The following is a 23,696-nucleotide window of genomic DNA, read 5'->3' on the forward strand; positions in this document are numbered from 1 at the left end:
ACAATCATCCACCATGATCAAGTAGGCTTCATCCCAGGCATGCAGGGATGGTTTAATATACGGAAAACCATCAACGTGATCCATTATATAAACAAACTGAAAGAACAGAACCACATGATCATTTCATTAGATGCTGAGAAAGCATTTGACAAAATTCAACACCCCTTCATGATAAAAGTCCTGGAAAGAATAGGAATTCAAGGCCCATACCTAAACATAGTAAAAGCCATATACAGCAAACCAGTTGCTAACATTAAACTAAATGGAGAGAAACTTGAAGCAATCCCCTAAAATCAGGGACTAGACAAAGCTGCCCACTCTCTCCCTACTTATTCAATATAGTTCTTGAAGTTCTAGCCAGAGCAATCAGACAACAAAAGGAGATCAAGGGGATACAGATCGGAAAAGAAGAGGTCAAAATATCACTATTTGCAGATGACATGATAGTATATTTAAGTGATCCCAAAAGTTCCACCAGAGAACTACTAAAGCTGATAAGCAACTTCAGCAAAGTGGCTGGGTATAAAATTAACTCAAATAAATCAGTTGCCTTCCTCTATACAAAAGAGAAACAAGCCCAGAAAGAAATTAGGGAAACGACACCCTTCATAATAGACCCAAATAATATAAAGTACCTCGGTGTGACTTTAACCAAGCAAGTAAAAGATCTGTACAATAAGAACTTCAAGACACTGAGGAAAGAAATTGAAGAAGACCTCAGAAGATGGAAAGATCTCCCATGCTCATGGATTGGCAGGATTAATATAGTAAAAATGGCCATTTTACCAAAAGCGATCTACAGATTCAATGCAATCCCCATCAAAATACCAATCCAATTCGTCAAAGAGTTAGACAGAACAATTTGCAAATTCATCTGGAATAACAAAAAACCCAGGATAGTTAAAGCTATTCTCAACAATAAAAGGACGTCAGGGGGAATCACTATCCCTGAACTCAAGCAGTATTACAGAGCAATAGTGATAAAAACTGCATGGTATTGGTACAGAGACAGACAGATAGACCAATGGAATAGAATTGAAGACCCAGAAATGAACCCACACACCTATGGTCACTTGATTTTTGACAAAGGAGCCAAAACCATCCAATGGAAAAAAGATAGCATTTTCAGCAAATGGTGCTGGTTCAACTGGAGGGCAACATGTAGAAGAATGCAGATTGATCCATCCTTATCACCCTGTACAAAGCTTAAGTCCAAGTGGATCAAGGACCTCCACATCAAACCAGACACACTCAAACTAATAGAAGAAAAACTAGGGAAGCATCTGGAACACATGGGCACTGGAAAAAATTTCCTGAACAAAACACCAATGGCTTATGCTCTAAGATCAAGAATCGACAAATGGGATCTCATAAAACTGCAAAGCTTCTGTAAGGCAAAGGACACTGTGGTTAGGACAAAACGGCAACCAACAGATTGGGAAAAGATCTTTACCAATCCTACAACAGATAGAGGCCTTATATCCAAAATATACAAAGAACTCAAGAAGTTAGACCGCAGGGAAACAAATAACCCTATTAAAAAATGGGGTTCAGAGCTAAACAAAGAATTCACAGCTGAGGAATGCCGAATGGCTGAGAAACACCTAAAGAAATGTTCAACATCTTTAGTCATAAGGGAAATGCAAATCAAAACAACCCTGAGATTTCACCTCACACCAGTGAGAATGGCTAAGATCAAAAACTCAGGTGACAGCAGATGCTGGTGAGGATGTGGAGAAAGAGGAACACTCCTCCATTGTTGGTGCGATTGCAGACTGGTACAACCATTCTGGAAATCAGTCTGGAGGTTCCTCAGAAAATTGGACATTGAACTACCTGATGACCCAGCTATACCTCTCTTGGGCATATACCCAAAAGATGCCTCAACATACAAAAGAGACACGTGCTCCACTATGTTCATCGCAGCCTTATTTATAATAGCCAGAAACTGGAAAGAACCCAGATGCCCTTCAACAGAGGAATGGATTCAGAAAATGTGGTACATCTACACAATGGAATATTACTCAGCTATCAAAAACAACGAGTTTATGAAATTCGTAGGCAAATGGTTGGAACTGGAAAATATCATCCTGAGTGAGCTAACCCATTCACAGAAAGACATACATGGTATGCACTCATTGATAAGTGGCTATTAGCCCAAATGCTTGAATTACCCTAGATCCCTAGAACAAACGAAACTCAAGACGGATGATCAAAATGTGAATGCTTCACTCCTTCTTTAAATGAGGAAAAAGAATACCCTTGGCAGGGAAGGGAGAGGCAAAAATTAAAACAGAGACTGAAGGAACACCCATTCAGAGCCTGCCCCACATATGACCCATACATATACAGCCACCCAATTAGAGAAGATGGATGAAGCAAAGAAGTGCAGGCCTACAGGAACCGGATGTAGATCGCTCCTGAGAGACACAGCCAGAATACAGCAAATACAGAGGCGAATGCCAGCAGCAAACCACTGAACTGAGAATAGGCCCCCGTTGAAGGAATCAGAGAAAGAACTGGAAGAGCTTGAAGGGGCTCGAGACCCCAAAAGTACAACAATGTCAAGCAACCAGAGCTTCCAGGGACTAAGCCACTACCTAAAGACTATACATGGACTGACCCTGGACTCTGACCCCATAGGTAGCAATGAATATCCTAGTAAGAGCACCAGTAGAAGGGGAAGCCCTGGGTCCTGCTAAGACTGAACCCCCAGTGAACTAGACTATGGGGGGAGGGCGGCAATGGGGGGAGGGTTGGGAGGGGAACACCCATTAGGAAAGCGAGGGGGGAGGGGGATGTTTGCCCGGAAACCGGGAAAGGGAATAACACTTGAAATGTATATAAGAAATACTCAAGTTAATAAAAAAAAAAAAAGAAGAATAAAAATGTAAGCTAGAAAACAAAAACTCTTCTATCTTGAGACATGTGAGTGACCAAAATACCTGAGTACTGGAGCCCTGTTTATTTTGAAGTAAACCTTTAGAAACCAAAGACTTTTCTCTATCTCTATGCCAGAGTGCATCCATAGGGTGCACAGCAGCTCAGAATATTGCAAGCACTGTGGTCTGACTTGAAAACCTAGCTAAGGCTGCTTCCTTCCCTGTTTGTGTAGGCCTCCAATTAACAGTTAGCCTCTATTGGGCTCCTGTGTTTCAGGATCTGTCCTAAGCCCCTCTGCACACTATAACTTACTTAACTCTCACAATAGTGAGACAGAAGCTAACTTTTATTTATTCTATAGCTAATCCGTCCTCAGCTTCTGGCATGTGTAGAGATTAATGTCACCTCATGATCTTTCCTTCCAAGTTCTAGAAGAGAGAGGATGAATTTGATAAAATAAGTAAACATTATTCAAAATATTAACCTTCTTGACAGAGATGTAATCTCCCCCAACTCCAGCCCCTGTGAAATTAATGTCCCTCATTTTCTTTCCTCTTAGTTACCAACAATGAGGCGAGAGGGTGGGGATAAATAGGAAGACAATAATTTCTTATAAATAGGTATAATTTAATGTTCCTTTGCCTAATTTTTAAAACAAACTTTATCACAGGTATGTATAAGGGCACAATGTGGTATCCATAGTACCTGGTACTTATATTTCAGGAATCGTTTGGAGAGGTCTTGGGACACTGGAGAGACTTCAATTTGGAACAGAAGTCAAAACAGGGCTTCCTTCTTTTTCCTGCTAAATCTGTTTTGACACCCACCACCGGGAGAGCACTGGGTTATAGATACACCCCATCCATGTCCCAAAGCGTTGGTACAGGTCTTAAAGGCAACAGGACATCTCTCAGCCCAGAGGTACCCAACACTTGACTGGTCACCAAAGTCAACCTGAGCCAACAGATCTTGAGTTCAAGGTCTCGAATCGCCAACTAAGGACATGGAGACACGGGAGTAAGCAAAGCAAAAGCTAGCTTTATCAAGGAGAATTAGGGAAGGGAGAGAAATACCCAAGAACTGAGAAGGGTCCCCAAATGGGAGAACTGCAGTATTCCTGTAGGAAGGGACTAAACAGGCTGTGACCGGGCTGCTTATCCAGGTGCTTTTATAAGGTTTATGAAGACATGAGACAACTACTGAGGTCATTTCTATAAACTGGTTACTTCTCTGGGCTTTACTTGGGCCAAGAAAGTTAGGAGGTCACACTCTCTGTGTGTGTCTTTTCTTCTGACGCAATCAGAAAGGTGATCACGTGCAGCTAGTGCGCTGCTTGCCCCATTGAGGGTAGCTGAAGTGCCCGCTCCTGTCTCCCTCCGACGTCTGCTTTATCGTTCTGCTTTAAGGGTGTGATGGCTGCTAACCATCAGCTCTGCTGAGTCACTGCCAGCATTCCAGGTGTCTTGCTAGCTACTGGTCAAAGTACGTTCATTGATCTTAGAGTCCTGCAGCCATCTTACAGTTTCACCAGTGAAGGGAATGAAGTCCTGACACCGCTTCCAAAATGGAACTGGAGTTTTCCTTAATGGCCTCTTCTTTAGCTCCTTTATGGAGTAGTCTGGGAAGCTGGACTAGGCGGAGCCTTTTTGGAAACTCTCCTTATTTACATTATTTTAAGTCCGTAACAATTGGCCACATTAGAAGCAAGAACGTAAGCTTTGCTTATGCTCCCCAAGATGGCTGGGGACAGGGAAGAGTGAAGGCAGCCAGAACCCTTTCCCCAGAGCGCTTGCCGTGCTCACATCTGTTCAGCTTGTCTCAAATCCAAATGCAAGCCCTTTTATTTCTCCTGTCTACCATTACTGAGCAGACCTCCCAGATTTAAAAGGTGTGGTGAATTGAAGCCGACCCCAGAGGGTCAAGTCAAAGTTTCCGACAGGGTGGAAGCCGAACTGCAGCTTCCAGCAGGCACTGTGCACGCTGCCGACTTTACTGTTTCCAACAACTTTAAAATAAAACGTAATTTTATTTTTTACTATTTTAGTTTTAATTTTTATCATTTTAATCATGTGTGTAAAGTTGTGCAGATTGAGTTTGGTGCCTGCAGAAGCCAGAAGAAGGTGTCTGGTCCCCTGAAACTGATGTTACAGGCACTTGTGAGTCAGTCAATATGGATACTGGGAACCGGCCCTGGGTGTACACGCTCCTAACCACTGAGCCATCTCTCCAGTCCTTGATTTCTTACTTTTAAAGTTTTCTAACACAGTTGCTTAATGGATTCACTTCTTAAACTTTTAAAAAATGATAGTGACCTAAACACTTGCACATCAACTGCCTTGTCTGGAACAGCAGCAATTTTTGTAAAATTATGTGTGTGCTTGTGTGTCTGTGTGTGGGTGTATGCACGTGAGTGAAGCTGTCTGTGGAGGCCAGAAGTAAGTGTTGGATCCCCTAGACCTGGAGTTAGAGGCAGATGTGAGTCTTCTGACGTGTGCTCCAAGCACAGATCCTCGGAAAGAACAGTACACACTCTTCTAAGCTATCTCTCCAGCCCCCAAAAGTTGTCTAGAAAACTACACTGTGCAATCTAGGCGGAGAACAACTTTATAAGCTCGAGTAGCTCATAATTAACATTTTGAGTGACCACTTTACGATGGGCAATTTGCATAATCATCACTAGACCCCTCAAACAGGTATATTAGTCATACAATATCACAGGTGTGAAAGGTAGTGCCTGGACAGGCTGACAAACAACTAAGTTTATCATTCTGTCTCCTGAGCTGGATAATTCACCATACACCAGGCTGTTGCTGGGAGTACCCTGGCCCAGCAACTGTTCCTGTAAAATATATTCTTTCTTCCATAAGTGAGAAGGGATCAGAGACACTCAGAGAGAGCTCATCCCAGCATTCCTTAAGGATCATTTACTTTCCTCCATGGAGCTCGAGAAGAATATATTTCATGAGTGTTTTCACATCTTGATTCATTTTGAGATTGAACCAGAAAAAGCAGAATCTATGGAACGAACAGTGGCTCGCAAAAGCAGGCAGCATGGGAGTCACAGATGTTTATAAACACATGACAAGCTAAGACAAACAGAACAGAAGGCTGGCTGGTTTGGGAAGAGTCCAAAAGCTGCAAGGCAGGATGAGTGCAGTTCATACCCTGAGCACCAACACTGAGTCAGCAGATAAAAAGTGACCAAATTATTCAGTAATGCAAACAACTTCAAAGAGTGAACACAAAACAAAATCTGTATTTCGTATTTCCAAACCTCTTCAAAGATAAAGTAATATAAGCTGGATCTAGAGTTACAGAAGTTTGCCTAAAGTATGTAAACATTTATATGTCAGAAAAAAAATCTATGAACTCACTTAACAGTAAAAAAAAAAAAAAAATCTGATCCTGAGAGTAATTACTATGGTAACTTCTCTCAGGTAAATAGCTGCTGTTAGCCTGTTTGGAATGCAAATTTTCACATAATGAATATATAGGACACTGGCACTTAACTGTAATTTGACCCAAGAGAAAATCATCTCATTAGAGCACGTGAACAAAGGAAAAGAATTCCTGCACCTAAACGTATGTCCTTGTTTCACTCGTTTTCTGAGTCATGATTCCCTAATGAGAGCAGAAAGGAGGGCAAAAGATGCCGCCCATCTGGCAGGGCGGAACTGAATGCTGCCTGTAAAATACCAGTTTGTACCTTCAGAACTACTTAGCTAGAAAGTTTCACAAGCTGAAAATTTAACAAAGTTTGCATTTGAACTTAAGTTTACAGGAAGATTAAGTATTAAAATGCCTTCTCACTATCTTACACATGTCAATCAGTGTTGTGGGGTGTGTGTGTGTGTGTGTGTGTGTGTGTGTGTGTGTGTGTGTGTGCACGTGCGTGCGCATGCACACATGTGTATAAAATGTCGTGTGTGCTGTGACATTCAAGTGGAGCTAGGGGACAACTTTTGGGAGTCGGATATTTTCTTCCAATGTGGGTGTGAGGAATTGAACTCAGATCTTGATACTTGTGCTTACAGCAAAAGGCTTTGATGTCTGCTAAGCCTCTGGCTAGCTCCAGACAGATATAAATTTTAACATTTATATCACATGAATAGTAAACACTCAAGGTTACCCAAACAAATAAATTATAGAATTATTCTTTTTTTTTTAATTATACCAAGTTTCAGTGTTCTCATGATTATCCTTAAATTGAACTTAAAGGGAAGTACAAAAGATAGCTATCCATATCATTTAATTATTGGAGTTATAAAATTAGTTTTAAAATGCACTTCCGGAGTGCCATAAAGCATGCTCCAGAACACAGGAGATTAATATTACCTGGAAGGTTCCTTTGAAAAGACCATTTGGAAAGATTTGGCTTAGACCAGTCAAAATCACTCTCAGCTATTTCCTAAGGTTCACCTGGGCAAGAAAAACTGTTACTACCTACAGGACTCTTTTACCCTGACAGAAGCCGCTGCAGAAGAGGATGCCCTCAACCATGCAATGCGTATAACACATTCAACAGACAGATTAATGGTGCAGGCTTTCCACATTCAGCGACACGCTTGCCGAAACAGGATCTGTGTCCCATTCCAAGTTCATCTTCCTGATGCACGTTAAATCTCGTGAAGGTTAGCAGGCCAATCATTGCTAAGCTGCACTCCCAGGTATCATCGTTCACTTAACTTTTATCATGTGCACCTCCTGCAGAAGTTGTTGAACAGCAAGAGTCAAGAATAATTTAGGAACAATGACAGCAAGATTGGTCAGCTGCCCTGGTGGCTGAGGTGAGAAAGGCTGCAAGTTCAAAGCCAGATTGGAAACTTGATGATACTATCTGACGAGGCTGAATTCCTATTTATAGTCTAGCAGTTGGGAGACTGAGGCAGCAAGATCAGTTCCAAGTCCAGTCTGGCTAGATTGTGGATTCAAGGCCAGGTTGTCCTACATAACTCTTACACCTAAAGCACTAAAGTAAACAAACCAACAAACAGGGCTATGTAAATATACCTCAGTGCTAGATCATCTAGGATATACATTGTCTTTAGGTTAATGCACAGTATCGGAAGTAAAAATAAAAAAGTGTGTCGAAACCCCAGTAACCAGCTACATCAGAAGCAACTGGCCAAAGTAACTTGGAACACTAGTAGTTCAGTGGTGGAATTCTCCTCCCCGAACACAAATATCCAATCACTAAATGACTTCTTAGGAAAAAACAGCCACAAAGGGGTCACAGACGTCATTCAGCAACATGTTTCACTGAGGACACTTCTAATGAGAAAGGCTTCCCGGTTTCTGCAGTATACTGTGGTGACCTGAATGAGCAGTGTCCCCTCCAGGCTCATTCGTCTGACCGTGTGGCCCCTGTGCCGTCTGGGGAGGTAATGGAACCTTTAGGGGTAGCGCTGACAGACGACGTACTATCACAGGAGTGGGCTCTGAGTTTGAAGCCCTGCCTAACTTTCCAGTTCTCCCTCTGTGCTACATGGCTGTGGATGAAGCTGTGATCTCTCAGTCTCCCGCTCCAGCATTCTCCTGCCATCGTGGACTCTGCCTCAAAACTCTAAGCTAAATAAACGCTCATACCTAAGACACTTTCATCGTGGTGTTTTATCCCTGCAACGAAAAGAAACTAATATACAGACCCAAAGGAGGAATAACTCATCTCCCACAGAGATCTACACAGACCTCCATTCTTTAGCCCAGCGTGTTGTGTTGTGATCTCAAACAATTTAGACACTCTCCATGGTTCTCTTTCTTTTTTATTTTTTATTTTTTAAAAAAGACAGATTTAGGATTTGGTAAGAAAGTACTGAGTCACACTTTTTTTAATCTGTGAAGTGCTACAATAATGGAGTAAATAAATAAGATTTGTAAGTTCAATGTTTACAGACATATTATAAAAAAATGACTGAATTAGAAGACAGTGAGTAATGTTGATACACACCAGGAAGGGATCTGGGCAAGGAAAGGCACATCATTTCACCACAAGAAATAAAGACCCACAACTGGAGGTCAGTAGGTGGCCACAGCTTTAGATCTTGTGGTGGTAGGACCCCCAGCTCTGGGGGGTCGATATTGATAGGACCTCCCATATAGTACTCAGCTGGGACAAAACAGTTGGGGAATTGGCTGTGATTCTTCTCCGTTAAAAAGAAAGTACTCTTTAATAAGCCTGGTGTGTCCAGATGGGGGGAGGGGGGAGCAGCAAAAATCCACAATGGTTTGGTGGCACTGAAAATCCTAATGAGTTTCAGTTTTAAAAAAAAAAAAAGTATAACCAGCTTTTCTCATTGAATTGAAATTTTGCAGTTAAAAGCTACAATTTCAAGTAAACATTTTTCACTTTTTTTTCTTGTAGACAATCACAGTATAAGCAGCTGCCATATTTCACCTCGAATGAAGTAATGTACCAAAGTTTAGGGACACAGATGTTAGATAATTTCCCAATTTTGTATGCACACATCTTTAGGAACGCTGGTTCTGCTAGCTGACTAAATACAGGAAAGTGATTATGAAGTTCTGACAGTGATAACCGATATCATACAGAAATTCGTTTCTAGTTTCACACACAGTTACTACACTACTGGATTTAGCAGACATTAGCAGACCCTGTTTGGGGTCAATTTTCCACTGCTAATATTCTTTTACAAATCTGGGTCACATCTCTAAAGTTCTTTCTGTCTGAACTCTGACTGAACCTAGATCAGTTTGGTAAAATGACTGAGCCACTCAAAGAAAACCACATACATTTTAAATGGTATTTAGTGGCACTGTATATAAATAAAAAGGACTTTTAGAATAAAATGGCGTATCCACAAAAATAAAAATTAAAGACAACTGAGAGGAAGACAAGGGAAAACCTCAACAGTAAAAAAGAAATAGTAGAAATAGTAATCATCGGCGGCAGCCTCCCTTCACGCCACACGATAAGCCTTCATTAAGGTGTACTCCTTCCGGTTGGTGTGGGCAGCCCAGATGAAGAGAGCAGAAGCCATGAACTGTAAGGGAGCTGAGACGCAGGCCAGGCAGAAGGACCATCCAAATTCCCCAGATACGTTCTTGGGCAGCCCTAGTTTCTGATGGAGCAGCTCAATGCCAGCAACATAACAACTCACGGAGCCCAGCGTACACAGACCTGAGGAAGACATTTAGAAACCAGAATGTGACTGCGAAAGAGCACGGCTGTGACAATAAAGATAGGGCAACCATGTGTGACTGTTTGGAGGTTGTAAAGCATGAGACTGACCTGCAAGGAGATGGAGAATGCCTGTGGCAATGGTGGGGTACAGGCTGCGGCACACACAGGCACAAAGTCCAATCAAAGCCCCGAAGCACATCAGACCCAAGCTAACAAACGGTAAGAGGAACTGGCAGCGCCAGAGGTCTGGGTTTAAAAGAGAGGAAAAAAATACATCATGATTTCAGTCCACTTTTCTACAATGGCAATTTTTCACAGTTCGAAAGGGTTGTTAGAGCTGCTTTAAGAAGTGAAAAGCAGATATTTTAATATCAAACTTTATTAAATCTGAAAGGATTCCAACTTTCCCTGAAACAAATAAAGGGCCACTAACAGTTAAGTGACTGAAGGGTCAAGTATGAGCCCTGTACTCATGCTTGAATTAACCCTCCCAACACCTTACACTACTGGTGCCACTACTGTTTAGTCTTTGTCACCGAAGGAACTGAGACTGGACTGTTAGTAACTTGTACCAATAAGGGGAAGTGAAGAATCACTATTTGAAGTAAAACACAGCTTCCTTTGATGGATGGCAGAATGGAAGCCTTTGCATGGTCAACGGCAGGTGCTAGCAAGTAAGGATGCCCATTACACATGAGGGCACAGTAAGCCTGGAGCCTACCAGTCGCTTAATGGCAGCTGTAAATCTCATTAGCTCCCCTTGGTACTCCTTTTGTTTTCTAGAATGCCGTGTAGGTCTGTTTCTCAGTCTTATGCCTTCCCTTAAAATTCTGTTTCTGATAGGCCTCTTGCTCCCATTACAAAGTAAATAACTGCAGTGAGCCCTTTGATAGCACTGTCTGGGTAAACACAAATGCAGCCTAAAAACTGTCGCTCAAATCTCAAGAAAGCATTTCCTGGCAGCCTAACCATCAGGGATTAGAGTACTGTGACACTGTTGGTTCTGGCATCTACTCTGTTTACTGCCCCCTAGGGCTGGAAGGGTATTTACTGTCCCGACTGACACCTGCTGAGCACCTGAGAGCTTACAGTACGCTTCTTCAGGTCGCTTCAGGGAATGGGCATGGGAACTTCAAATATGAATTTTATTCTGAGCTCCCCCTTCTCTGGGCCCACTGGTAACATCTTTGGGAGATCTGGATCCCACCCTCCACTGGATTAGCTCCCTCAAGTGCAAATTATTTGACGGTCTTTAAGTATGTTTTTAAGTATGTTTCTATCTTCCAAATACTATTAGCCATGGGACGGAGCTATCGGGATGTTGCTGGGGAAGGTGGTTCACGTTGACACTGGACACTAGCACATCATTCCAAAACAGACCTCAACCAAGCACATGCTCTTCCGCCAAGTACTCACAGGTCCGAAGCAGGTCAATGCCACTGTTGTGGTTTCCAGGATCAACATACTTCTCCATGAACTGTTCGTTTAGTGTGAAACTCATGCATTTTGTAACCACTTCAAATGACTCTGGAAGGGGAACAATGACTGCCTGTTATTTTTATGGACAATATGCCATAACGATCTTTCAGAAGTTATCTTTGGAAGTAAAAGGTGATGCAGAAAGGAATTCCCCAAGAATAAGTATCTCTGGCTCCCAGTGACACATAGGTTACTCTGTGGCCACCACTGAGTTTCTTGACTGTCTCAAGATTTAGACACACGGATGAAAAAAAGGAAAAGGCAAGGAAGACGGGAGAATGTACGAGGTTATTAGATAAGATACGGACAATCCAAGAAATTCTGATCTTTTCCCTGAAACATACCACACCAGCCACAGTCCTCAGGAGGTGACGCAAGTCAACCTTCCTAGGTTCCTGGGACAAAAAGCTTCAGTCATTCCTGCCCTTATACATTCTAACAGAAAATGCTAACAGCTATTCCTTCAAATTATACTCAAAATCCCGCTGCTATGCTGGTCTGATTCCAGTGATCTCACATCTGAGTCACAGCCACCTCGTAAGCAATCCCAGATGACAGCCTTGCATTCTGCCTGTGTGTGGACATCAGCCAGGGTGACAAGGTCGGCTCACCTGCGCTCAGTGTCACTAGGTGTTCAAAACGTAACACGCTGCAGGATGTGTCCCACTGCAGCCTTCCCAGTGTGCCTCTGTGACCTCTAAGTAGAACTGGAGATTTTACAATACACTGGTAGCTGTGCTCCTTTTCTTTGCACGGTAAACTATTTGTCATACGTGGTATACCTTTCAACAGATGGTGACTTAAGTGTGTTCTGCTATGATCTGAATATAATGCTTACTCAGTAAGAGGCCAAAAGAAGTAAATATAAACAAAAATAAACTGTAAGCTTCCCAATTTAATACCTGGAAAGTTAAAATCTTTATGTTAATAGTTTTTGAAAAATAAATCTGAGAAACAACTTAGAAATTTTTTTTGTAATTTTTTTAGGTTATTAACCCTTTATAGTTGTGCAAATCTCAGATATGTACAGACTTAAAGGCAGAGTTGGTCAAATTACATTCTCTAAAATACAAGGCAAATGATGGAAACCTACCGTTACCTAGGTTAATTGTTTTTGGTTTTGTTTGCTGTATCAGAGAGACAGGGCTTCTCTGTGTAGCCCTGGCTATCCTGGATCTTGCTCTATAGACCAGGCTGGCCTCGACTCAGAGAGATCTGCCTGCCTCTGCCTTCGAACTGCTGAGCTTAAAGGCTTATGCCACTGCTGCCTGGCTAACATAGCTACTTGTAAGAGGATAATACACTCACACTTTAACTTGATCGTAAATGCCACAAATTACCAGATATTTAAACTCTTCAAACTAATTCCTCACAACATGTGGCATGAATAAAAAAGAAAAAAACAATTTAATGAAAGCATGAGGATTCAAATGGCCATCATGATACAATGATATGAGGTATTGTGATATCATGGAGGACAACGGGAATGCACAGAAGTTGAGGAAAGAAAATGATGGAAGAAAATAGATACAGAGGATGTTCTTAAGGGAAGGAAGCGGTGCACAGACGTGCTTACCCGTCCCTGGACAATCGTTATCAGGTAGGAGACATGAATACCTGTCCTTTCCGGCGGAGCATACCAGTGAGTGTTTTTGGGAATGGTGATACAGCGTCTCCACAATCCCAAGTTGCCGTTGTACCGGAACAGAGCATCGTTGTAGGTCTTCTCATCCGCCTCATCGCCCATGAAATCTTCCCAGGCAATTCTATTCGCATCACTAGAATTCTCTTGAGCAGGACTTTGATACTCATACCAGAAGTCTGTGCCTATGGAGGCGGCCATGTAGATGGTGGAGATAAGACTAAGCACACAGGCAATCACAAAGGCTGTAGCGAAACGGTTATCCATTCTGGCATTCAGACTGCTCTGTTCAAGAGGGAGAGGGAAGAGTTAGACCTCCCGAGCAAATTAGAATGTATTAAAAACAAAAATAATAATAAAAATGAGCCCCCTTTACCCTACTCCCCATCCCTTCTCTTCTCAATGCAAGGCATTTATCGATGTGAAAATTTACAAACAAAAGGGCAAATGTTAAGTTTAAAACAAAACTCATTCTCAGGGAAAGTACTTATTGAATGCTCACATACCCACGATGCTACGGAGACAGAAGTCTTGTTCTCTAGTCTATCACCTGCATACTAAAACAGACAACACTGAAATGGACATACACGTTACAGATACAAACAACACACACGCCCGGGGTCGGCAGTGCAGCGTGCGCACCTGAACTGTAGATTGAATTTTTACGAAAGCCAGAAAAAGGTTATGTGTTTCCGGCTTGGACGAGGAAAAGACAGAAGAAAGGGAGACTAGGGATCCCCCAAGCTTTTTAGTGGAAAGGTTTACCTAAATAAATAAATAAGGCCAAAAGTAAGGAGTTATTTGGAAGTCAGAGTTGAAGGTGTTAACCCAAAGGGGAAAGTTTATGTGTCTGTCACAGCAAAGAGAGCAAAAGCACCATGTTAGGTTATCAATCTCCCTCGATCAAAGCTAAGCCAAGCTTCTTGACATAACCAGATTCTTCACTCCTTACTCTCCCCCCACCCTCCATCCATTACACACTTCTCGACCTCCCAAACCGCAATACTGCTCCCTAAATCCTAAAAGTATAGCACAGGTCCATAAAAACGAAATAATCCCTACTCTCAAACAGAAGTGAGTTAGGCAAAATCTGAACACTCCCTAGGCGTGGACAGGGCTCCACGGCAGTAGTAAATGGCCGCGGTTAAAATGACTCAAGGTGGATCACGCTGAGTCAAACCCTACCAAGTGTGTGTACACTGTGACAGCACAAACCCCTCGCAATGCACCTGAAAACAGGCTTACAAACTGGGTGCAGAGTTCGGAAAATGGGGAGTGACTCCGGAAACACCGGGGCGATTGCAGTCATCAACAATAACTCAGGTAAGTGCGGTGTGCATTTTGATTCTTAAAAATCTCGTCCATCCTGGTGCTCTCGGATGACCTTAAAGGCCGGGTTCTGGAAGCTGCGCCTAGCGCAGTCACCCTGGGCCGCACAGCAGGGCCTGGCACCGGCAGGCTGAGGCCGGCAGGGCTGGGCGGGTGCCCTGGGTACCCGAGCCCAGCCAGCCCCAGCCCCTTGGCCCGCAGCCCCGCCCCTCCCCGCCCCGCCAGCCGCTCCAGCCTCCCGGCCCGGCCACGCCACGGAGGAGCCCCCTCCCCACGCCGCGACCCGTGCTGGCTCGCGACCCCGCGCACTCACCGCCCATCCTCTCACTCCACCGGCTTCGCCCTCCAGCTCCGACCACAGCAACCTACTCTCCCCGCGCCTCCTCTGACGCACTTCCCTGCAGAGCCCGCCCCCTCCATAACTCCCGCGCCTCCGCCTCCGCCTCCACCCTAGGCCGGGCCAAAGCGGCCCTGAGCCGAGGGGCCTTGTGGGACTTGTAGGAACGCCGGTGAAAAAGCTGCTAGAGCCAGAGGAGAGCATGCCCGACGACGCGCGGGGAATTGTGGGGAATGTAGTTCTCTCCGAAGAAAGAACTCTGGAGATCAGTGAGCAAAGCAGAGGTCTAAGCTGAGGGATTGTTAAACCTCAGAAAAGGAGGGACCAAGCTCCAGAAAGTGATGGGGGAGGATCTTTGGCATCTATAGTCAAAGGCTTTGATTTATGTAGCCCAGATCTAACTTAGAGTCTTGTGTTTTCCCTACGATAATACTCTACCTCTAAATATTAGTTCTACTGAGTCGATGAACTTTATTTAAGAGTAGAGTTGACTCTACTCTTCAAATATCAACCCCCACTCCCACTTCCCTATATCTTCCCTCCCATTTGAGCAAAGTGTACTTCTGTTTTGTTTAAATGTAACTAAAGATCTAACCCAGCATATAACTAAATTAGCGTTATAACCTAATAGGATATAATTACGTTATTCTTGTTTGAAGAAATCTGTTATTTGCTCTCTCTACTGTAATAAAGTTTCCAGTTTAAATGTTTCCGTTGGTTTATTTAAAACTTGTAAATCCAAAGGGTACTAGATGTCAAAAATGTGACTTTAAAGTGTGAGTGTAATATGAAATGGAATTTAGAGAACATTATTTCCAACAGAAAAAGTTGTGGGCAGCCTTGGAAACAGACGGCTGTGCGACGTGGAAGTAATTGAATGATTCTAAACCCTCAGATACTTCACAGGAATTTCTAAACAAGTGGCAAAGATGTTTTTAGCTATAAATCATTTGCCTTTTGGTTCATGATTCTAGCTCACCATCACAGACTCTGTCTGGAAATGGACTTCTGACAGAGCCCACTATCCACATGGCATGACTAGATTTTTCTTTATAACATCAAATGAAAAAAGCAATTGGCCTCAGGTGTCATCTTGAAAGCTTGATGGTCGTGCACAGGAGAACAGTGACTCCACAGTAAGACTTGTGAATACATTTTTGCAGCAAATGTCTTCATCCACGGACCTGCATGACACGTCTGATTCCTGAAGTAACATGGGCAACCAATGCTCGAAAAGGGGAACAATTTAAGAAAAAAAAAAGAAACAGCCTAAGTTTCTAGACACTTAGGCCCATGGAGATGAGCTAACTTGGCAAATGTGAACACCAGTTTTATGACATTGGACAATTACTTGTTTTCAATATATGGATTTTTTAAAATAGCATCTATAAATAAGAAGATGTAAAAACTGTCAGGCAGGGACCTGAGGATTGTTAAGGAATCATTGAGGCATTATTTACAATAGAATAGTGTTTGAGTAAGATCAGTATAAGTAGCTTTATAAAACTCCTGATTGTCCCAGATGAAAAGGAAAAGTTTGTTTTACAGGTAAGTGGTCTTGTGCACCTCAGCTGGCTTCTGGACTTGTCTGCTAACTACCCAGCCGCTAGACTTGCCAGGAGGGCATTTCAGTGTGCTTGTTAAGTCACATGCTCTGGAAATTCTAAGCCCTGAGCTCACAGTACACTAGGCGTCATGACACAGGAGGTAAATGTTTCTGGAGGCACTCTACAAAAGAGAATGATGCTTTCACCTTCCAACAGCACTGAACACCCAGAAAACGTTCAGGACCCCATTCAGTCACAAACTTAGTGTCACCATGGAAGTGTGTACTTGAGGTTTTGGCCACCCTGAACACCACAGAACAGAAGATCTGAACTTCCTTCTCAAACACAGTCCCACAGACCACACAGTCACACTTCTGGGTTATCTCTGCATCTTTGGTGTTTTCCAACTTTTATTTATACTATGTTTTGTGGGTAAGCAGAACAGATCTGTAATCAATTTTTAGAGATAAATGTTTGCCCCTATTTTTTGATGAGCTGTACAGTATCAGTAGCTGGTGAGATTATATATATATATATATATATATATATATATATATATATATATATATATAACCAAGTACAGCTTAGCAAGCACCACAAGTTATGGAATATAGGCTTCCAACAGAGTTGAACCAGGCTTCTGGCTAAATTGGCTAAATCTGATGTTTCTAGTTTTCAGGAAGAATGTGTTATAGTTGTGGTGCACTGTAAAAGAGCCCAGTAGCAGAAAATCTAAATATTTAGATAATGCTTTTCACGCAACAATTCCCTCCCCTCTCAGGTTCTCTAATGTTCTTAAATACAATTCTGCTTTTTTAAAATGTTCACTGTTTTAAAATGTTCAAGGAACCAAAAACTTGGGTTAATCAAAATATAGCTACCTTGTATATTCATCTTAAATATTTGTCCTATTTTTCTCATAAACTTTGGTGATCAGAAAGGAAGATAGAGATTGTTTCTGAGTTCTAGGCAAAGCCTAAAATCGTAATGAAAATTGCTTTGTATCTGTCTGCTCAGACATGGGTTTAAGCCAATAGAAAGACTTTACTAGCTGGCTACTGACTACACTGCGTGTCCAGGATACCAGTGTAGCCCTGAGCCTTTCTCAGGATGAGCTTTTCAGCACAAAAATAAATAAATAAATAAATAAATAAATAAATAAATAAATAAATAAATAACATATTCTAGATTGCCATACTTCCATTAACAAAAATAGTTAGCCAGAAGGAAAACTACAGAAGCTAAGAGGAAGCAAAGTTAGTAGCTTCAGAGACTTTCCCAGAACTATGGACTTAGATGGACTGGGTGTTTGTTTCCCAGGGGTGCTGTCTACATGCTGAGTTCTATGGCCTGCATGGTACCTTCATGGAGTCAGCTGTGCTTAAATCAGGGGCTAAGTTCTAGGGCTCTGTTACAAAGTATTAAACTTGTTTCCTCTTATTTATAAAATCCTATTAAGTGCCACAGAGTGAAATAATTATAGTTGTTTGATTCCTACTGCCTGTGGATGACAATGTAGTAACTAAACATTCGGTGATGGGAAAGTTTAGTTAAAATTGTACTTTCTGGGTCCTAGTGACCTCATTAGCTAAATAACTATGAGACCGCTACTGAAGCCCTAATTTTTATGACTTGTAATTTAATTGAAAAGATAGAAATGTAACTTCAAATTAGAGTTATCCTAGATTTGGCAGCAGCAGGGCTTGAAGTATACATAGCGAAGGTGTATTCAAATGTATTGGTTTGTGAAGGGCTTCTGACTTAACGAGATATATTGTTACAACATTGTTATAAAGCAAAAGAATATGCTATGTTAACTGGACACATCTGTGTTAGTTTATGTTGTGGTGAAATTGACAGGGCTAGGGTAGAACAGAAGCTGTCCACAAGGATTGTAAAAAGTTCTTGTTGGTAACAAATGGCTCTGAGTCTAAGCATGATTCCATCTAGACTTACAGGCATTTATTGCCTACCTACTGCAGCCAAGCACCGTGTCAAATTGCTAGGGACACAAACATAAATAACTTTGTTATGCATATCGGATCTATTCTTTTTATTTGTGTGAGTGTGTATACGTGTGTGGGCGTGCAGATGCTATAGGAGGACAATCTGTGATAGTGGGGTGTCTTCTTCCATAATGTGGACCCAGAGGATCAAAATCAGGCTTGGCAACGGGCATTTTTACCCAGCAAGCCATCTGCCATCCCCAAATCTACTATGATAAAGAGGCCTAAAACGTGTTCTTCTTGAATACTAGCATAATTGATCGAGTAAACATGAGTTAACAAGGAAAATAATAAGCTCAATGTGGATTCACTGATAAGAGCAAATATATCCCTCCTAGTTTGTCCTGCTATTTTAATAAATTCTAAATTCTCTAAGTAACTATAGGAATAACAATTATAAAAGAAACCCAAGCTCTTAGAGTATGAACTGTTTCCTTAAAGTTAACTATTTAAATGATTTCGTATTTTACCATATTCATATGAGAAGTGAACAAGAGAATCATGTTTAACATAAATAATCACATGTCTGTAAAGCACAAAGAGAAATCGATTGCTTCATGCGCTTTGCCCTTTATCCTGGGACCTCTCACCAGAACACACGTCAGCTGAAGACCTTATATTGAAGAAGGCTTTGTACCTTACCTTTTGTGTTTAATCTGATGACATACCAATCATGTCAGCTTGGAGAGGGCAGAACTGATGAGTGGAAAGATGCCAAAGTAATTTGATCCCAATGACAGACGTTAGAAACTGATTGGATTGGCTCTGTTCTCACGAAATGCTTAACACTTGAGAGTTGGAGGCGACCAACTGCAGTTATAGCCATATAATGTGGCAGTAGACTAAACTGAGAAAATGTCTCAGTGGAGTAAATCTACCATCTTCTTCTTGAACATCTTATATGGTTCTGAATATAGTTTAGGAATTAAAGTAGAGAACAGAATTTTTTTTAACATCCTAAAATGCTGTGAAGTCCAGGCTAAAAGCCTTCTACAGGTTTCCGCTTTTGACACACCTTTAAACCTCCAAAAAAGGAGCCAGCATAATTACGAAGCACAGCATATCATGGTGGTTATTTTATGCAAAAGAGCATAGTACTTCTAAACCTTTGTGTGTTAAATATAGCATTCTAGGCTGCTGACTGAGTCCATAAATCTAGACAAGGTTGAAGAATCTATAATTAGTAGATAGCATATGGAACTCTGATGTGAGCAATAGGCCGTGGCCTCCACGAGTTCAGCACTATAGCTTTGAAAGTTCAAAAGGACTGTTTTATGAATAGTCTGTTTAGACTTCAGAACTACAGGAGTCAGAGGGACAGAGGGACAGAGGGACAGAGGGGCAGAGGGGCAGAGCGAATGAGGAAACCAGATCTCTGTGACTTTGAGGCCAGCTTGGTTTATATAGGAAGACCCTCTCTCAAAGAGAAAAGCATAAATAAAAGAATAAAAATCCAATAGAATCATTTCTATCAAGGATTGTAAAAAAAACTTCAGTATTTTACTGTTTTTTTTTTTTTTTTGGCAAATCAGTCCCCAAGGGGTACACATGTACCTTGATTCAATTATTAATCCTTACATTCCTCTTTTTCTTTTTGAGGGAGCCTTGTCTACATCACCTTTTCACATGTTATCGGACACGCTAATGCTTTGAGTTTTGAACTATATTTCACTGGTTCTGTTTTTTAATCATTAGTTCTACATATGTATATCAAAGGAAGTTCAAAGTGCTAAAAATGACCCTTGCACTTGGGTTTCTTGGAACTTCCCTAGTTTATAACCAGCCTTTACTGTGGGTTTCCTTTTATGCCAACCTTGTATTCTGAGTTACTTAAAATCATTATTAGTAAAACAGTCCATTGGCTTCCTAATATAGGCCTGGAGATACTATCAACCCACCATGGATATGTCATGAAGAAGACTCAGCCTCGTATTCTCACCACGCGTCATACCTCAGGTCGCCACATAGGATAAAGCGAATCACCTTATCTGTAACTGCTTCAAGTTTGCTGTAAATGTCAGATTCATTAGATAAGGTTTACATCACCAACTCAGCAACTTCAAAACCTTGAAAACAAAATTTTAGGCCTATAAACATTAAATAAAATTGTAAATATTTATCCCTCTTCCTCTTCCTCTTCCTCTTCCTCTTCCTCTTCCTCTTCCTCTTCCTCTTCCTCTTCTTCTTCTTCTTCTTCTTCTTCTTCTTCTTCTTCTTCTTCTTCTTCTTCTTCTTCTTCTTCTTCTTCTTCTTCTTCTTCCTGCTGCTGCTGCTGCTGCTGCTGCTGCTGCTGCTGCTGCTGCTGCTGCTGCTGCTGCTGCTGCTGGTAGGGGTGGTTGGGGGTCTCCTCCTCCTCCTCCTCCTCCTCCTCCTCCTCCTCCTCCTCCTCCTCCTCCTCCTCCTTCTTGCTGCTTCTGCTGCTGCTGGTGATAGGGGTGGTGGTGGGGGTCTCTTCCTCCTCCTCCTCCTCCTCTTCTTCCTCCTCCTTATAAGATTGGGTCTTTCTGTGTAGTCCACCATGTCCTGGAACTCACTGTGTAGACTATCAACCCACCTCTGCATCCTGAGTGCTGGGATAAAGTTGTATGCTTCCATGCCTGGCTAGCAATTCTACTTTTTATGTACAGATATGACACGTACATATCTAGGAATTAAACATGCTTAGCCCTCCAAGGGGAACACATGAATCTCCCTGGGAAGGGGAAATGGAATAGATCTTGTGGGTTGACTACGTGGGTGGGGATGGGAGCTGGAGGGATCAGGTGGAGGGAGAGAGTACTGGGAGAGGCAACTGGAATTGTGGGGCATTTCAGGGTAAGGTAGAAACACAATGGAAACTTCCAGGAATCTATGAGGGTGACCCTACCTAAGACTCCTAGTAATGGGGGAAGTGGAGCCTGAACCAACCATCTCCTGTAACCAGGCAAAGCTTCCAGTGGAGGACCTGGGACACCAACCCAGCCACAAAACTTTTCAACCTACAATTTGCCCTGCCTAGGGGATGTGCTGGGATAAAAGTGGTGCAAAATTTATGGGAGGGGTCAAACAATGACTGGTTCGACTTGAGATGAGACCCATGTTGTGAAAGGGAGTGTACCCCTGACACTTCCTGGAGGGCCATGACCCAGAGACTGGATAGCCCAGAGGCCTAGAATAGAACCAAAAAAACAGGGCGTGGGGGGATGAAATGACTCCTAATACTCTGCACACTTGTAGACCAGAGCCTAGCATAACTGACACCAGAAAGGCTTCATCCAGCCACTGATGGTGACAGGTGCAGAGACCAAGAGCCAAACATTAGGCAGAGCTCAGTGAGTCCTGCAGAAGAGAGGATGGACGAACTGTAGGAGTCAGAGGGGTCAAAGACAACACAAAAATATTAACTAAGTAGGGATCATAGGGACATAGAGACTGAACCAATAATCAGGGAGCCTGTATGGGTCTGACTTAAGCCCTCTGCCTATATGGTCTCGTTGTGTATCCTAGTATTCTTGCGGGACTCCTAACAGTGGGATCTGGGGCTCTATATGACTCTTTTGCCTGCCTTTTGCTCTTCCTAGTGGGTTGCCACGTTCAGCCTTAATATGAGGGGAGGTGCCCAGTCTTATTGCAACTTGATGGCTTGTTTAGTTGATATCCCTGGAAGGCCTGCCCTTTTCTGAAGGAGAAAGGAGGAGTGGATCTGGAAGTGAGGGAGGGAGGGACTGGGAAAAGAGGGTGTAAGAGATGCATGCCATTGGGATATAATATATGAGAGAAGAATAAATTTTAAAAATCCTTAGCCCCCAATCAGCCTTATGTTATCAAATGCACAATAACTTTTGATCTACAGCTCAATGACAAAACATTTCTGTGATTAGTCCTTCAACGCGTGCACAGATAGATTTGGCGCTTAAATATTCCACTTTAAACAACTATTCTTTTCCATGCAAATATCGTCCTACTTCAAAATATGTGGGGGGAAAAATGTGAATTATTCTCTTCAATAATTAAAATTCACTCAGTGGGAAGGACTTCTGTCCCAGAAATTTCAAACTGCTAATTAGTTTCTCTGGACTACAGTCTATATTTAGTGAAGAATATACCCTCCATGATGTGAATGAACAGTACAAAACAGTTGGGGACAATGGGGAAGGCAAGTCATCCCATAAACCCTGCCCTGGTGAATTCTTGCATCCTTCCCTGATTGTTCTCTTGCCTGGTATAGAGATGACCTTAGACCACAAGGAGGGAGAGCCAATTGCTCTCTTCAGCATACCAGTTATTGAATAAATAGATTTTTATAGGAAGGATTTTAAACATACTTTTAATATATAGATTATATGTAGCTATATATAGTTATATTTTTACCTGTCGGCATCCCTTCTTCTGGACAATAGTGACTACTGTCAAAACTGACATTTTGAGCATTAAATGAGATGGATAGAAAGAGGAGAGGAAAGGAGGTGGTTGCAAGAGACTCCTTGGGTAGCTAAGAATTGAAGTTAATGAAATAAATTTCAAAAGTTGTTATATTTTTCTATGGTCTTTGTATATGAGACATACACATGAAAACTTCAGTTTTAATTTGTTTCTCAAATATCTTATTGTACTGACATTCTAGAGCTAGCATCTCTCCTGTGAAGGCACTTTGTTCCGTATTTACATCTGTGGCCATGTCACTGATGTGTGGAGACACTTAATGAGAAGTGATAGGTCAAAACCTAAGAAACACTTGCTGGGTGCAACAGCAAACACTTTCTCCCCAGTACATGGAGAGATGTCGCAGAAAAGTCTTAAGTTCAAGCCTTCTCTGGGTAGATGCGGTGCAGCACAGAGAGTAAGCAGACTATAATCCGATGTCTGAGTACAATAGCAGGCGAAGGCCAAAATAGCACTTAGTGTTTTCAAACCATCTTTCACTACAATTATAGAATTGCAAATTGCTGATGAAGATGCTCTGTTTTCTCACAATATATATGTATATGTGAATCACATACACACATATATACATGTATATCAATAGTGTGAGAAAACAGAGCATCTTCATTAGCAATTTACAATTCTATAATAACCATATTTTAAGGGTGACATAAAAGGCTAGAATCAAATAATTCAGTGTCAAAAAAAAAACCTTGATTTTTTTAAAAGAAATGAAAATGTTTGATTTTTGGTTCTTTTTAATTTTCTGAATTTAAGAAAACAAATCAAACATTTTGAATAAAGAAGTAAAAAAAAAAAAAAAAAAAAGCACCTAAGTTTCACAGGCGAGCACAAAGAAAGAAAACCACAACCACAGCCAGTACCAATCACAGGGAGCTTCTCGTTGGGCCTTCAGAAGACTGTCAGTAGT

The 23,696-nt window shown here is 41.9% G+C and overlaps 1 protein-coding gene across 4 annotated transcripts; it reads right to left on the reverse strand.

Moving 5' to 3' along the window:
- Window positions 1–8,627: 8,627 nt before the first annotated feature.
- On the reverse strand, window positions 8,628–15,086 carry Cldnd1 (claudin domain containing 1). 4 transcript variants are annotated; one of them, XM_006248204.5, is made up of 6 exons: window positions 14,788–15,086; window positions 13,652–13,702; window positions 13,121–13,430; window positions 11,441–11,551; window positions 10,133–10,270; window positions 8,633–10,021 (listed from the first exon to the last, which is right to left on the reverse strand). In XM_006248204.5, the coding sequence occupies exons 1-6, from the start codon at window positions 15,013–15,015 to the stop codon at window positions 9,801–9,803; spliced, it is 1,059 nt and encodes a 352-aa protein (XP_006248266.3). In that variant the 5' UTR covers window positions 15,016–15,086; the 3' UTR covers window positions 8,633–9,800. The 4 variants fall into 4 exon arrangements, with proteins under 4 accessions (NP_001006956.2, XP_006248266.3, XP_006248268.1 ...); XM_006248206.5 differs by having other exon boundaries at window positions 13,652–13,695; window positions 14,788–14,952; XM_063270411.1 differs by lacking the exon at window positions 14,788–15,086 and adding an exon at window positions 14,208–14,243.
- Between the last annotated feature and the right edge of the window lie 8,610 nt (window positions 15,087–23,696).

This window comes from Rattus norvegicus, chromosome 11, assembly GCF_036323735.1.
Source record: "Rattus norvegicus strain BN/NHsdMcwi chromosome 11, GRCr8, whole genome shotgun sequence".
Taxonomy (NCBI): domain Eukaryota; kingdom Metazoa; phylum Chordata; class Mammalia; order Rodentia; family Muridae; genus Rattus; species Rattus norvegicus.

Bases quoted from the DNA above. Each gene is read 5' to 3' on its own strand.
- Cldnd1 (XM_006248204.5), bottom strand. From the start codon at position 15,015: ATGCTCTCCTCTGGCTCTAGCAGCTTTTTCACCGGCGTTCCTACAAGT. The intron at 10,271-11,440 runs GTGAGTACTTGG...TTTTAAACCCAG, and splicing joins CATTGACCTGCTTCGGACCT to ACCTCTGGCGCTGCCAGTTC. The intron at 10,022-10,132 runs GTCAGTCTCATG...TGTCTTCCTCAG, and splicing joins CATTCTCCATCTCCTTGCAG to GTCTGTGTACGCTGGGCTCC.